At 42.1% G+C, this 14,658-nt stretch overlaps 1 protein-coding gene across 2 annotated transcripts in view; it reads left to right on the top strand.

Annotated features, from left to right (window-relative positions):
* LOC122550004 (STEAP1 protein-like) overlaps positions 1 to 14,658 on the top strand; it is a 55,457-nt gene that overhangs the window by 26,316 nt on the left and 14,483 nt on the right. For both annotated transcript variants that reach the window (XM_087987355.1, XM_043690369.2), the window contains exon 3: positions 2,823 to 3,314. In XM_087987355.1, the coding sequence (XP_087843481.1) occupies positions 2,823 to 3,314 (492 nt within the window). The remainder of the gene's footprint in view (positions 1 to 2,822; positions 3,315 to 14,658) is intronic.

The following is a 14,658-nucleotide window of genomic DNA, read 5'->3' as shown; positions in this document are numbered from 1 at the left end:
TGGACGTTGTACATTTTTCACTGTATGCCTATACCTTTTGTTCTCGAATACGCATGACAATACAACATAATTCTAATTCTGTTTCTAATTCTAAGTGCAAGTTGTGCATGTTTGATGAAACAATTTTTGCCATGAGGCCAAACCCGTTTGCTCACCATATCTTACCAAGCTTCGTTCAAGCCCTCATAGCGAGAATCATGACCTATTTATGTCCCGACTCATCATGCTCTGTTCCTGGAGCAACACACCACTCACTGGAGATACGGGGCGACAATGTATTAAAAAGGCCAAGATGCACCTGGACAAACACTGTCAGTATGGAGCTGCCTTGCATGATTCCTGACGTTTGCCCTGAACATGGAAGACAGGGGGAAATAAGCACCCCATGATGTGGGCAGGGTTCTGCTGGATGAGACAGTGCAGTATCCCCAGTATCTGTGGAGAGAACACATTACCAGGCCATACCAGCCTGGTCTGAGGTAGCCACCCACACTGAAGCAGTCTCAGCCATCTGGAAGAATGCCAGGCATTTGATCATTGCCTTTCTCCACTCTGCCTGCACAAGTGCTGTGATTCTCTCTGATATCTCATACTCATTCCTATCTTTACTACTGCATTCATCCCTCACCAAGGCTCATGTTCTATCACTCTCATTATTGCCTGCAACAACTTCCCCACTCACTGTGACCCGTCCCAAACTGCCATACCACTTACTCTGCATGCCTACCGCACTGCCAACTCTCTTGCTCTAGGAAACCCGCACCAACAGTAATAACTGTGCCTCCCACTTCGATTTTCCGTAACAGATGCCTCCCCCTCATTCTAGTAATAAAACATTACGGAATAAGACAGACAAAGTCAAGATAACACACCATCTGTCATTCAGTTCCTTACACCTTATGAGCAGAGGATCCTGACCCTGATTTCCCTAATAAAGAGCATCAATGGGAACTCAACACACCAGTGCAAGGATCATGCTATGTCTTTTGAGCAAGACAGAGACATTGCAGCAAGATGATCTCAACGTTGAGTCTACCATCTCAGTAAATTTTGCCACTCATCTCATCATTTAGAGCTTGGTAAGATTCCACCCACACTGTTTAAATTGTGCTGGTTTATTTATGATGCATATACACATTGTTGTTGGCTGTACATCCAAGTGATGTGCTTCCTGTGGGGAGCATCATTCCTGTGTCACTTGTTGTTGCTGCGATAACTGTTGGTGTTCCATTGCTGTTTTTGGATTGCTGTGGACCTCTAAGACTGATGAATTCACCTCTTCCTGTGCGGCTGCCTGCATTTGAGGAACAGTTGTTCCAGTTCTGAGCATGTGCCTGCAGTTATGATTTGATCCACCATATAAGATTAAGGCGATAACTGCTTACATGGGCCCAAAGTTGCCACTTCAGCTAATTTTTGTTGAGAGTGATGAAGCTTCCTTTTCTGACTGATCCCCAATGCTCAACTGTTGCAAGTTTAAATTTGGCTTTCTGTCATTTCACCTTGATTTTGCCATTCACACCTGTTACTAGTCATTGAGTCATAAAGTCATTCAGCACAGACCCTTCTGTCCAACCAGTCCATGCTAAATCCCAGACTAAGCTAGTCGCACCTACCTGCTCCTGGCCCATATCCCTCCAAACCTTTCTTATTCATGTATCTATCAAATTGTCATTTAAATGTTGTAATTGTATCCACATCCACCACTTCTTCATTCCACATGCAAACCACACTGTGTTTAAAAAAAAATGCCTCATGTCTTTTTTAAATCTCTCTCCTCTCTTCTTTAAAAATGTGTTCCCAGTCTTGAAATTCCCAGTCTCAAAATTCCCCATCTTGGGGAAAAGATAACTACCATCAACTCTATCTATACCTGTCATTATTTTATAACCTTCTATTAGGTTACCTTTCAACCCCCTATGCTCCGGTGAAAAAGATCCTAGCCTGTCCAGCCTTTCTTCATAATTAAAACCTTCCATACTCGGCAACATCTTCGAAAAGCTCTTCTGAACCCTCCCCAGCTTTATAGTACTTCTGGTTTTAATAACGTCTTGCTACTGAAAGAATATTTGAGTGCTGCATACTATGAGTCCTTTTTAGTGGACTCCTTTTAATGCCTTCAGTAGTTGTGTTTCTCCACTTGAGAATTGCCATGAGTATGTATGTATTGGATTTGCCCGATTGTTTTATGACTCCTTTGCTAATTATGATAGCCAATTCAGCCTTTCCATTTCACTGGGGATAGAATGAAGGTGGTGTAAGGTGTTGAATTTCCCAATCATTTATGAAACGGCTGAGTTCTTCACTCATGAACTGAGGGCCATTGTCACTCATCACAGAGTTAGGAATGCCGTAGCAGTTGAAGTTTTCTTCAAGAATGTCCCAAACAATATCCAAAAGGGAATTAAATGGTTCTTTAGAAAGGGAGGAATGTACAACATTACGTGGAGAGGATGGTCATCTGGAGAGCCAGCGCATACATGATGAGCTGGATGACCTCATTTTGCACTGTAAAAACCCTGTGACTCTGCATATGAGCATTACATGAATCATCTGATTGATCATTTTGTTCCAGAACTCCACGCCTGTCCCCATTCCCAATTATAGGTTGTGTCAGTTAGAAGAAAACCTCTGATTTTTTTTGGAATGAGTACTACTACTTATAGCAGAGGATAGTTATGTTAAAGCTGTACAGCTGTGTAGACAACTTGCCCAGTTATTCAAGTTCCATATTTATAAAATGAAACAAAGGAAAATTCTGCTAGTTTGAAAGCCACCTACTTCTTTTTGTTCACTGAATCAAAATCTAATTTGTGTTGCAGAATTCCGGGATATCAACAAGAAATTCAAAATGGCCAAAACATCCTCCTTTTGATGACTTTGAATATCCTTCACAGCTTGATAGCCAGCTGGAGTTTTTCCCACTTTGGCACTTTCCTGTAAAGCTAGCTGGGGGATTGTCCGTTGTTGTTTTCGTATATACTTTACTGAGAGATATCATTCACCCCTATATAACTGAAAGCAAAAACGTATTCTACAGAATTCCCATTTTGGCCATGAACAAAATGCTTCCAGTGGTTGCCATTATACTTTTGGCTTCAGTGTATTTACCAGGAATTTTGGCAGCCATTTTTCAGCTCTATTATGGGACCAAATACCGACAGTTTCCTCAATGGCTGGCTCACTGGATGTTGGTACGAAAACAACTAGGACTTATCAGCTTCTTCTATGCTGTGCTGCATGCATTCTTCAGTCTCTGCTATCCTATGAGAAGATCATACAGATACAAACTACTCAACTGGGCATATCAGCAGGTAAGAATAAGAATAACTATTAACTTAATTATTTTTAACACTTTTTTTTGTGAATTCTCTTAATTATAAATGTAAACTTATTCTGGGGAGTAGAATACATTCCTGTTTTCCACCACCAGTAATGTCAAAATTAAATAAAATGCCACTTAAGTTACAGAAGTTAATGCCTCAGCATAATTTTCTTCATTTGTCAGGTTCATGTGATTGAATTTATAACTACTTCTGAGCATTTGTTTTGCATTGCACACTTACACCTATTATGGGAGTAACAGCTATTCAATCATTTCACACAACCATAGATTTTGTTGAAACACTATGAAGTAGATTTCAATCCAAATGCCAGAAGTTAATGAATAATATTTGGTCTTGCAGTGTTAACACATTCTTTGAAAATAGTTGGTCTCAATTCTGTAGTAATTTAACAATCGGTCATCAATAGACTCAATAATTTCTGCTTCTAACTTTTGTCACTAGGTTAACATCAGAAAATATTATCACAGAAGCCTGATTGTTGTTTATTGTTTTATTACTCATAATTAATATGATTATTAAGTGATTGAGTCTAGTCTCAGACTAAAAATCAATTTGTCTGCTTTATAGCTTTGATTAGCCAAATTAAGATTATATGTTGCTTTGAATGATTTGTTCTCCAATTTTATAGATCCACCCTACAGAAGTTTAGCTCCTTTTCTTTTGCTTGTTCCTATTCCATATATATAACTACTCATTGATTACATCATTACTGTGTCACAATCTCAATTTCATGCTAGTCGCATCAAACTGTACAATGTTTATCACTATCATAATCGAGAGCTTTCACTCTATAATCTGCCTGGCTGATCACGTCTTGGAAATTGCTGCAGTTTTAATATTGGCAAAACTGGAGCCATCATATTTAACTGTTTGCTAACAAAGCCTCCTGACTGCATCAACCTCTTTGGTTGAACTTGGTAGTGTACGAATTGTTTTTGATCCATACCTGAATTTATTCAATGTTTATGATTTGTGACTAAGTCTCACTCCTCTCCTTTGTTGCTGGAATTCTTCTCTTTGGTTTCTTGTGTGACTGAAACCTCCTGGTATTTTTCTTTCCTCTCAAATTTCACTAACTTCATCATGTCTCAAATTACCTTCGCGGTACCTGCAAAATAATCCACTGGCCTGCTGCTTTGACTTATAAGCTCCTGTGATTGTCTGTCCTTGTGTTTATTGACTCCTGGACTGTCTTCATTTTTAGATCCATTCGTAACATTGCCTAAGTTATTGAGAAACCTTCCCCATGTATGTTCTATTCCACTAATGTTTCCATCTCTTCTTTCCTGGGCACTTATTCAGTCCAGTGGATCTGCAATTTGGATACATTTTGTTTTACTCCCTGTTTTGTACACCCTTCCAAAAGAAGTTGTCACAATCTTTCTTGGTCTTTTACCTGCACAAATTCCTTTTAACATGACACTTAACCATCATTCTCATCCTTTCCCGTTTAAAGTCTTTAAAGTTTTAAAGTCTTGTTTTACGTTAGAAGTAACATATAAATGTTTGTGGATATAGAGTTTGTATCTATCATGAATTATTTGTAGGTACGATGCTAAAGAACAGCTATGAGACCAGAGGTCAGTTCCAGTCTTGAACAATGTTTACCAGCCCCGTCAAAACTATCTATGGGAGTGAATCCTTCAGTCATCTGTTTGAAGCACCTGCTGGCAAGCCAGCCAAGGCATGGACATGTCGTAGGCCAGATAGCCTTACCTTCCAAATAAAGATTACTATATAAAATAGGGGAGGCAATGGCCTAGTGGTAATGTTGCTAGCCTGTTAATCCATAGACCCAAGGAATGTTTTGGAGACCCAACTTTGAATCCTGCTATTGTAGATGGCGGAATTTGAATTCAATAGAAGTCTGGAATTAGGGGTCTAATGATGACCACAAATTGATTGCCAGAAGAACCCATCTAGTTCACTGATGTCTTTTAAGATAGGAAACTGCCATTTTTACCAGGTCTGGCCAACATGTGACTCCAGACTCACAACAATGTGGCTGACTCTTAACTATCCTATGGACTGGGCAATAAATATTCACTCAACTAGCCATGCCCTCATCTCACGAATGAACAAAAATAAATGAAAGAAGAGCATTTGGCTTTAAAAGCTCTTTTCAAGACCTTAGCATGTGTTAAAGAACGTCATAAGCCATGTTCTTTTTTGTTAAACCATTGTTGTCATATAGGGAAACATGGCAGCTAATTTGAACACATCAAAAGTTCACAAACAGCCAGGGATAACTGACCATGTTATATTTGTGATGTTGAGTGAGGGATAGACAGATTATCATCTTCAAATAGTGCTATGGAAATTTTTATGTCCCCTTGTGTGGACTGATTGACATTTGATTTAATGTTTCATTCAAAAGACAGCACCCTGGCAGTGTTAGACATAGAACGTAGAACAGTACAGCACAGAACAGGCCCTTCAGCCCACGATGTTGTGCCGACCATAGATCCTCATGTAAGGTAAACCTAATGTACAAACCCTCAAATTTCTGTGACCATATGCATGTCCAGCAGTCTCTTAAATATCCCCAATGACCTCGCTTCCACAACTGCTGCTGGCAACGCATTCCATGCTCTCACAACTCTCTGCATAAAGAACCCACCTCTGACATCCCCTCTATACTTTCTGCCAAACAGCTTAAAACTATGACCCCTCATGTTAACAACTTCTGCCCTGGGAAAATGTCTCTGGCTATCAACTCTATCTATGCTTCTCATTATCTTGTTCACCTCAATTAGGTCCCCTCTCTTCCTTCTTTTTTCCAATGAAAAAAGTCCGAGCTCAGTCGACCTCTCTTCGTAAGATAAGCCCTCCATTCCAGGCAGCATCCTGGTAAACCTCTTCTGAACCTTCTCCAAAGCATCCACATCTTCCCTATAATAGGGCGACCAGAACAGTATTCCAAGTGCGGTTTAACCAAAGTTTCATAGAGCTGCAACAAGATCTCACGGCTCTTAAACTCAATCCCCCTGTAATGAAAGCCAAAACACCATATGCTTTCTTAACAACCCTGTCCACTTGGGTGGCAATTTTAAGGGATCTATGTACCTGCACACCAAGATCCCGCTGTTCCTGCACACTGCCAAGAATCCTGTCTTTAATCCAGTACTCAACTTTCAAGTTCGACCTTCCAAAATGCATCACTTCACATTTATCCAGGTTGAACTCCATCTGCCACCTCTCAGCCCATCTCTGCATCCTGTCAATGTCACGCTGCAGCCTACAACAGTCCTCTATACTGTCAACGACACCTCCAACCTTTGTGTCATCTGCAAACTTGCTAACCAATCCTTCAATCTCCTCATCCAAGTCATTAATAAAAATTACAAAGAATAGAGGCCCAAGAACAGAGCCCTGTGGAACACCAATCACCACTGACTTCCAGGGAGAATACTTTCCTTCCACTATCACTCGCTGTCTTCTGTCGACCAACCAATTCTGTATCCAGATAGCTAAATTTCCCTGTATCCCATTCCTCCTGACTTTCTGGACGAGCCTACCATGGGGAACCTTATCAAATGCCTTACTGAAGTCCATATACACCACATCCACTGCTCAACCCTCATCAACTTGTCTAGTAACATCCTCAAAGAACTCAATAAGATTTGTGAGGCATGACCTGCCCCTCACAAAGCCATGCTGACTGCATTTAATCAAGCCATGCTCTTCCAGATGGTCATAAATCCTATCCCTCAGAATCCTTTCCAGCACCTTACAGACGACAGGCGTGAGACTGGCTGGTCTGTAATTGCCGGGGATTTCCCTATTTCCTTTCTTGAAGAGAGGAATTACGTTTTCCTCCCTCCAGTCCTCAGGTACGACTCCGGTGGAGAGCGAGGATGCAAAGATCTTCGCAAGCGGTGAAGAAATCACATTTCTCACTTCCCAAAGCAGCCGAGGACAAATCTGGTCTGGCCCTGGCAACTTGTTAATCTTAATGTTTGTCAAAATTTTCAGCACATCAGCTTCCTCAATCTCTATCTGTTCTAGCATGCTTACCTGCTCCTCAATGGTTTTATTCACTACAAGGTCCTTTTCTTTAGTAAAGAGAGAAGCAAAAAACTCATTTAGGGCTTCCCCTACCTCCTCAGACTCCACACACAAGTTCCCTATACTATCCCTGATTGGCCCTACTCTTTCTTTGATCATTCTCTTATTCCTCACATATGTGTAAAATGCCTTTGGATTCTCCCTAATCCTTCCTGCCAAGCCTTTTTCGTGCCCCCCCCTGGCTCTCCTCAGACCATTTTTGAGCTCCTTCCTCGCCTGCCTGCAATCCTCTAAATCTGAGCAAGACCCTTGCTTCCTCCACCTTACGTAAGCTGCCTTCTTTCTTTTGACGAGAAGCTCCTCTGCTCTTGTCATCCAAGGTTCCTTTATCTTACCCCTTCTTGCCTGTCTCAGAGGAACACGTTTATGCATCACTCGCAACAACTGTTCCTTAAACAGTCTCCACATGTCTATAGTGCCCTTTCCATGGAACAATTGCTCCTAGTCCAGGCTTCCCAACTCACGTCTGATAGCATCATAGTTTCCTTTTCCCCAATTAAATGTCCTCCCATAGTGCCTGCTTCTCTCCTTCTCCATAGCTATGTAGAATGTGAGGCAGTTGTGGTCACTATCACCAAAATGCTCTCCCACCGCAAGATCAGACACCTGCCCCGGGCTCATTGCCGAGCACCAAATCCAAAATGGCCTCTCCCCTCATCGGCCTGTCAACGTACTGAGTTAGGAAACCTTCCTGAACACACCTTACAAAAACAGCTTCTTCCAAACCATCTGCTTGAAGGAGGTTCCAATCAATATTGGGAAAGTTAAAGTCACCCATTACAACAAGCTGAAAACGTGTAGCTGGAAAAGCGCAGCAGGTCAGACAGCATCCAAGGAGCAGGAGAATCGACATTTCGAGCATGAGCCCTTCTTCAGGAATTCCTGAAGAAGGGCTCATGCCCGAAACGTCGATTCTCCTGCTCCTTGGATGCTGCCTGACCTGCGCTTTTCCAGCAACACATTTTCAGCTCTGATCTCCAGCATCTGCAGTCCTCACTTTCTCCTTTTTACCCATTACAACAACCCTACTACATTCACACTTTTCCAAAATCTGCCGACCTATGCTTTCTTCTATCTCCCTGCTGCTATTGGGGGGCCTGCAGCTGCTATTGGGGGCCTATGGGCCTCCACCCATACTGACTCAGTAGGCAGACCCTTCTCGACAATGGTAACTTCTGTAGCTGTGATACCCTGTCTGATTAGCAGTGCTACACCCCCTCCTCTTATCCCCCCCTCCCTATTCTTTTTAAATGTTCTAAACCATGGAACATCCAGCAACCATTCCTGCCCCTGAGAAACCCCACGTCTCTGTTATGGCCACAACATCATAGCACCAGGTACTGATCCATGCTCTAAGCTCATCACTATTATTCCTGATACTCCTTGCATTAAAGCAAACACACTTTAACCGATCCCTTGGTTCTTCCCCAGGAAATTCCTTCCCACTGGCTGCAATACCTCTTGTTATTGCCTCATCTCCATCAACTCTCACCACCGGTATATAGCTCAGATTCCCACCCCCTGCCCCTCATTATCCATGTCTAAATATCAAGTAAGATTATGTGCTCACATCATGGAGTAAGGCTTAATTTTACCCATGACTGCCTGATTTGGGTAAAATAGCCCTCTTTCAGGAGAAGCAATCTAAATTCTCAGTTAAATCTCAGCTTACAACTTATTTTGGATTTATTAGTGTGGCTTGCAGGAGAACGTTCAGCCAGTGATGTTCTCACGTATCTGATGTCCTTGCCTTTCTGATGTGATAGTGGTCTCGTAAGAACGGGAGTAGTTGTTTGGCTCTTCAAGCCTGCTCCACCATTCAAAACGTTCGTAGCTGAGCTGGTTGAGATATCCTTTCCACTTTCCTCTTTGTGCCCATATTCCTGACTCATATTTCTGTCGAAATCTATTGAACTCAGTGTTGGATAACTGTAAAGACCCAATCTCCACTGCCTTCAGGGGAAAAGAATTCCACACTCCAACAACACTCCGACGGAAGAAAGAATTCTCCTTAGCCATGTCTTAAAATGAAGCCCTGTTATTCTTAAACTCTGTCTCCTAGTCTTAGTCTCCCACCAACAAGAGGTAACATCCCACTGATCTCCACCCTATCCAGTCTTCTCAAGGTGTTGTATGTTTTAATAAGGTCACCTTTCACTCTTCTAAATTCCAATGGATATGGCTAGTATTTCTTCATAAGACAAGACCTTCATCACAGGAATAAGTTGAGTGACTCTTTACTGAAATGCTTCTAAACAGTTAGATATTTTTTTCAAATAAGACCAAAACAGGATACTCCAGATGTGGTGTATTCAAATCCCTGTGTGGTTATAGTAAAACTTCCCCGATTCTATGTTCAGTTCACCTTGTTAGAAACACCAATAGTCCTTTCTAATCACTTGTTATACCTGCATACAAACTTGCTGTGATTCATGCACTAGGACCCACACATTTAAATAGTTATTGTTTTTCCAAACTCCCTGCCAAATAGACAAGTTCACATTTAAATACATTGTATTCCAACTGCAAAACTTTGCCTGCTCATTTAACCATTTATGTACCTTTGCAAAAGCTCAACCTCATCTTGATAACTACTTTCCTACTTATCTTGATGTCACCATCAAATTTAATGACTACACATTTGGCTCTCTTATCCAAATTATTTGTATCCACTGTAAATAGTTGGAAACTCGATACTGATCCCTGTGGAACTCCACAAGTGACAGTTTGCCATCCTGAAAGAGACCATTTATCCATACTCTCTACTTCCTGTCAGCAAACCAATCCTTTATTCATATATTACTCCCTACGACCTGTGTCTTTTCTGGAAACCTGTGTAACAGTCTTTCATGTGGAACCTTGTTGACATCATTTGAGAAATAATTTACTTACTTTCAATTTCACAAACGTCTATTTTTTAAACCCTTCTAATGTCATTGGTATTTTGTTCATCTCACTGGTAAATAAAGAACCAAAGTAACTATTTAATATTTCTACTATTTTCCTGCCTTCATCTGAGAATTTACCTTCAATATCCTTTGTTCTCTCCCTCCTGATACTTCTGTGTGTCCATATTATTGCTTTTGCATTCAATTTCACAGCTTGTCTGTTTTCCCAATTTTTTCTTAAATTTTGACTTTCTATGTTCCATTTTGTCATCGTCCTTCTTTGTTTGCTACATAGCTGATGGCTTGTTTTCTTTTCCTTCAGTTAGTATTCCATATTGGCTAATTTATTTTGTTGCCTTAGAGAAATCAATTTTTTCGGAAGCTTTTTTTTAACCTTTGCTTTAAACTTCCCCACTGCTTTTCTACCTCTGTCATTTTTTTTCAGTTCATCTTCCTTAGTTTATACTCTCATGTGTCAAAACTAAATTACTTAAATCCCATTACTTTTTGTTTAAATCTGCTCCTACAGAACCCCTCCCTTTCAGAAACAGACCTTCACCCTGATCTTAAAAGAACACCCTTTGGCCTTCCAAACTGACATTTTATCTCCAATGCCAGTATGGATTTTGCAAGTTTTCAAATATCATGGACACTCTTGAGCATGATTACAGTATGGTATTGCTTAAAAAAATTGCTGCATCTACTAGCTTTTGTCAAATAAATTATTAACACACTGTTAAATCTGCTCTTTCTGCAAAGTTCCTTATGTACACTGCTGTGCCAGAATTTATTGTTTAACTTCGGGTTAATCTGTACTCAGTGTTTTTTTTCAAAGGCAGTAGATTAATTTGGAGTATTCACTTATGTGGCTCTGAAATCTATCCAGATATTGTTTTATCCCCATCTGTAAGACATTGGGCCAACCGATCTAAACAACCTGTTGGAATTCCCAGTTTGAATACATGATTAATTTTATTGTATGTTTTGTTTGAGTACAGAATGTGGGTGTTGCTGGCTGGGCCATCAGGTGAGCAGGACACTAACTTCCGAAGTGAGTGAATATTTTGTTAGCTCCACTTAACCCTGTTAGAGATCCAGATGTAAAGGACCATCTGGTAGCTGCTTTCTCAATTTCTGCTGCAGTACTGGCAGAAGCTACCTGATGTCTGAACTCAGTACAGCTCCACCTTTACCCATAATATGTCTGAAATGGCAGCCAAGGGCAGGATTCCAAAAAGGGTCCCAAGTAAACAGCAACCAAGAATGTTAAAGGCACGAAGAAGCACAAGATGAGCTGGAAGGAGAATTACAGCATCTACATCTAGATGCCAGATACCAGCAACTTCTCCTCCACCCTGAATGACATCAACTTATTGGGTGGTACAGTGGCACAGTGGTTAGCACTACTGCCTTGCAGCGCCAGGGACCCGGGTTCAATTCTACCTCAGGCAACTATCTGTGTAGAGTTTGCACATTCTCCCTGTGTCTGTGTGGGTTACCTCCCACAGTCCTAAAATGTGTGGGTTAGATGGAATAGACATGCTAAATTGCCCATGGTGCCCAGGGATTAGTCATGGGAAATGTAGGATTACAGGAATAGGGTAGGGCGGTTGAGTCTATGGAGGGTTAATGTGGACTTAATGGGTCAAATGACGTGTTTCCACACTGTAAAGTTTCTATGATTCTATGAAAAAAAAAATTGCCAATGCCATCTTTGAGCACATTGCCTGCAAGATGTCCTGCCTCACCTGATGCAGCAAGTGGCAGACCATCTCCTCCTGGGACATCCAGACCACAATCTGCCTGCTACTGCCCGGGGAGCTGGCCAAGTATATCATCCCCGAGGGCACCAAGGTACTCACCAACAGACTGCAAATGAAACATCTCTCTAGGCAAACTGAAAGAGAGAGGTCATGGCTGGTGCCATCATGGCAGCAGCAGAGCCCAATGCTCAGGGGGCTTTTGCAAAAGTCCAGCGATATGTCCTCAAGCGGATTACTAGGATTGTAGAGATGCTACACAATGGGACACCATTGGAACAGGGCGTTGGTCTCTGTCAGGATGACAGCATTTTTGCTGTACCACCTGATTCACCAGTGCTTGTGTCTCAGATTGCTGCTGCAAGGTGTGCTGAGTTGATGCAGTCCCGAGCCAGGCCCTATATGTCCATCTGCTATTCCCAGCCCCCACGCCACCCACTCCACTTCACCAGAGAAAGTCAGCAGCCTTCTATGTGCCAGACCTCAGACATAGGGATAGCACTATATAAGGCACACTAGGACAGGCACTAATCAAATGCACAATGGCAATTAGTTCATTTTGATTTGTAAATGTGGATCTTCTTTGGATAAGAATGTTAATGAGAAGATTTTTATATGGGTGGTTACTATTGTTGGATAGTAGCCAACTGTGTGAGAGGGCATGGTGGATGTGTGTGGCCTAATAATTTGCTGATGGTGGGTACAGTTGTTGTTCTCTGAGTTTAATGATGTTGTGAAGGAATCGTAGGTCACTGTAGCAACCACCAACACCAATCCCACCCCACCTGCCCCACTGTCTGACGGTCTCAGCAGCAAAACTGTTGTTTGAACTTGGTGATTGCCTCTGGGTAATATTGTTATGTGACTTTAAGTTTTATTTTCTTTCTTAAAAGTAACCCACCCAAACCTATTACTCTACATTTACCCCTGTCTAACGCACCTAAGCTACTCATCCCTGAACACTATGGACAATTTAGCATGGCCAATTCACCTAACCTGCACACTTTTGGATTGTGGGAGGAAACCCATGCAGACATGAGGAGAATGTGCAAACTCTGCACAGGCAGTCGCCTGAGGCTGGAATTGAACCCAGGTCCCTGGCACTGTGAGGCAGTAATGCTAACCACTGAGTCACCATGCCATTCAGGCTTTAAGTTTTATTGTATGCATGCCCTTTTCATCTTTGGTGAGTGGGCCTGTGGATGCATTGGTTGGTTGGGAGAGGGAAGGGTGAAGTGGGGGTGGGGGGGGAGCGGGAACTGGTCATCAGCACATTTTATAGTAGATAGTTCTTGTCAAATGTTCCCTTTCAAACTTTGGCTTCCATGTATAGTTCCTTCTAAAACTTCATGTAATTGCACACGTTTATACTACAATCAGGATTGTGCAGTGTCCGTTGCAGAGCTATGCACCCTACAGCTGACCCAGAACATTGAATTTGTTCCTGACCAGTCAGTATCTGACTCCTCTGCTATTAGAGGGCTAAAGATGGGGAAATAGACAGTGTATAGTGAATGCATTCTGGCAGGATGGCAGGCATTCAACATGATTGTTTTCCCTTGAGCGTTGGAGGCTGAGGGATGACCTTATAGAGATTTATAAAATCATGAGGGGCATGGATAGGATAAATAGACAAAGTCTTTTACCTGGAGTGGAGGAATCCAGAACTAAAGGTTTAGGGTGAGAGGGTAAAAATATAAAAGAGACCTAAGGGGCACCTTTTTCATGCAGAAGGTGGTACGTGTATGGAATGAGCTGCCAGAGAAAGTGGTGGAGGTTGGTACAATTGTAACATTTAAAAGGCATCTGGATGGGTATATGAATAGGAAGGGTTTGGAGGGATATGGGACGGGTGCTGGCAGGTGGGACTAGATTGGGTTGGGATATCTGGTCGGCATGGACGGGTTGGACCAAAGAGTCTGTTTCCGTGCTGTACATCTCTGTGACTCTATGACTCTATCATAGACTGTATTTTCCCACATCTAGGCCAAGTGTTGGTTTTGGGAGGAATTTCATGGAGGGATTCCTTCCTTGAACCTTGGAGACTTTTCTCATACAATTCTCCACTTCTCGTCTTGTAAGGTGTGCACCCTGCCTCCTCAGTGCCGCATGGTAACCCATGCTCAGCAAAGGCTGAGTTCTTGTTGTTGCTGGTGCCAGGAACTTCCAGCATTCACACCACAGGTGCCGTATTTAAATCTAGTTGTGCACCATTTCAAATGCTGCCTGTTAGGAATTACCCTTCACAATGTATTGATGTTCATTGCCATGTCTGAGAGGTTAATTAGATTCTAACTTTGCCAGTAGAGACCTGGAGGTCCTAGCGGTAACGAAGAAGATTGATGAAGGCAGAGCGGTAGATGTTGTCTATATGGGCTTCAGCAAAACATTTGGCAAGGTTCACATGGTAAACTGGTTAGTAAGGTTTGATCACATGGGATCCGGGGGAATAAGCCAATTGACGCAAAGTTGGCTTGCCGATAGGAGATAGAGGGTGGTAGTAGAGGGTTGCCTTTCAGACTGGAGTCCTGTGACCAGTGGTGTTCCACAATGATCAATGCTGGGTCCACTGTATTTCATTGTTTATATGAATGA

This window comes from Chiloscyllium plagiosum, unplaced genomic scaffold, assembly GCF_037043375.1.
Source record: "Chiloscyllium plagiosum isolate Xiang-an unplaced genomic scaffold, Cpla_swu_hap1 HiC_scaffold_5, whole genome shotgun sequence".
NCBI lineage: Eukaryota > Metazoa > Chordata > Chondrichthyes > Orectolobiformes > Hemiscylliidae > Chiloscyllium > Chiloscyllium plagiosum.
The sequence above is the reverse complement of the archived record's forward strand: the minus strand, read 5'-3'. Positions and strand labels throughout refer to the sequence as shown.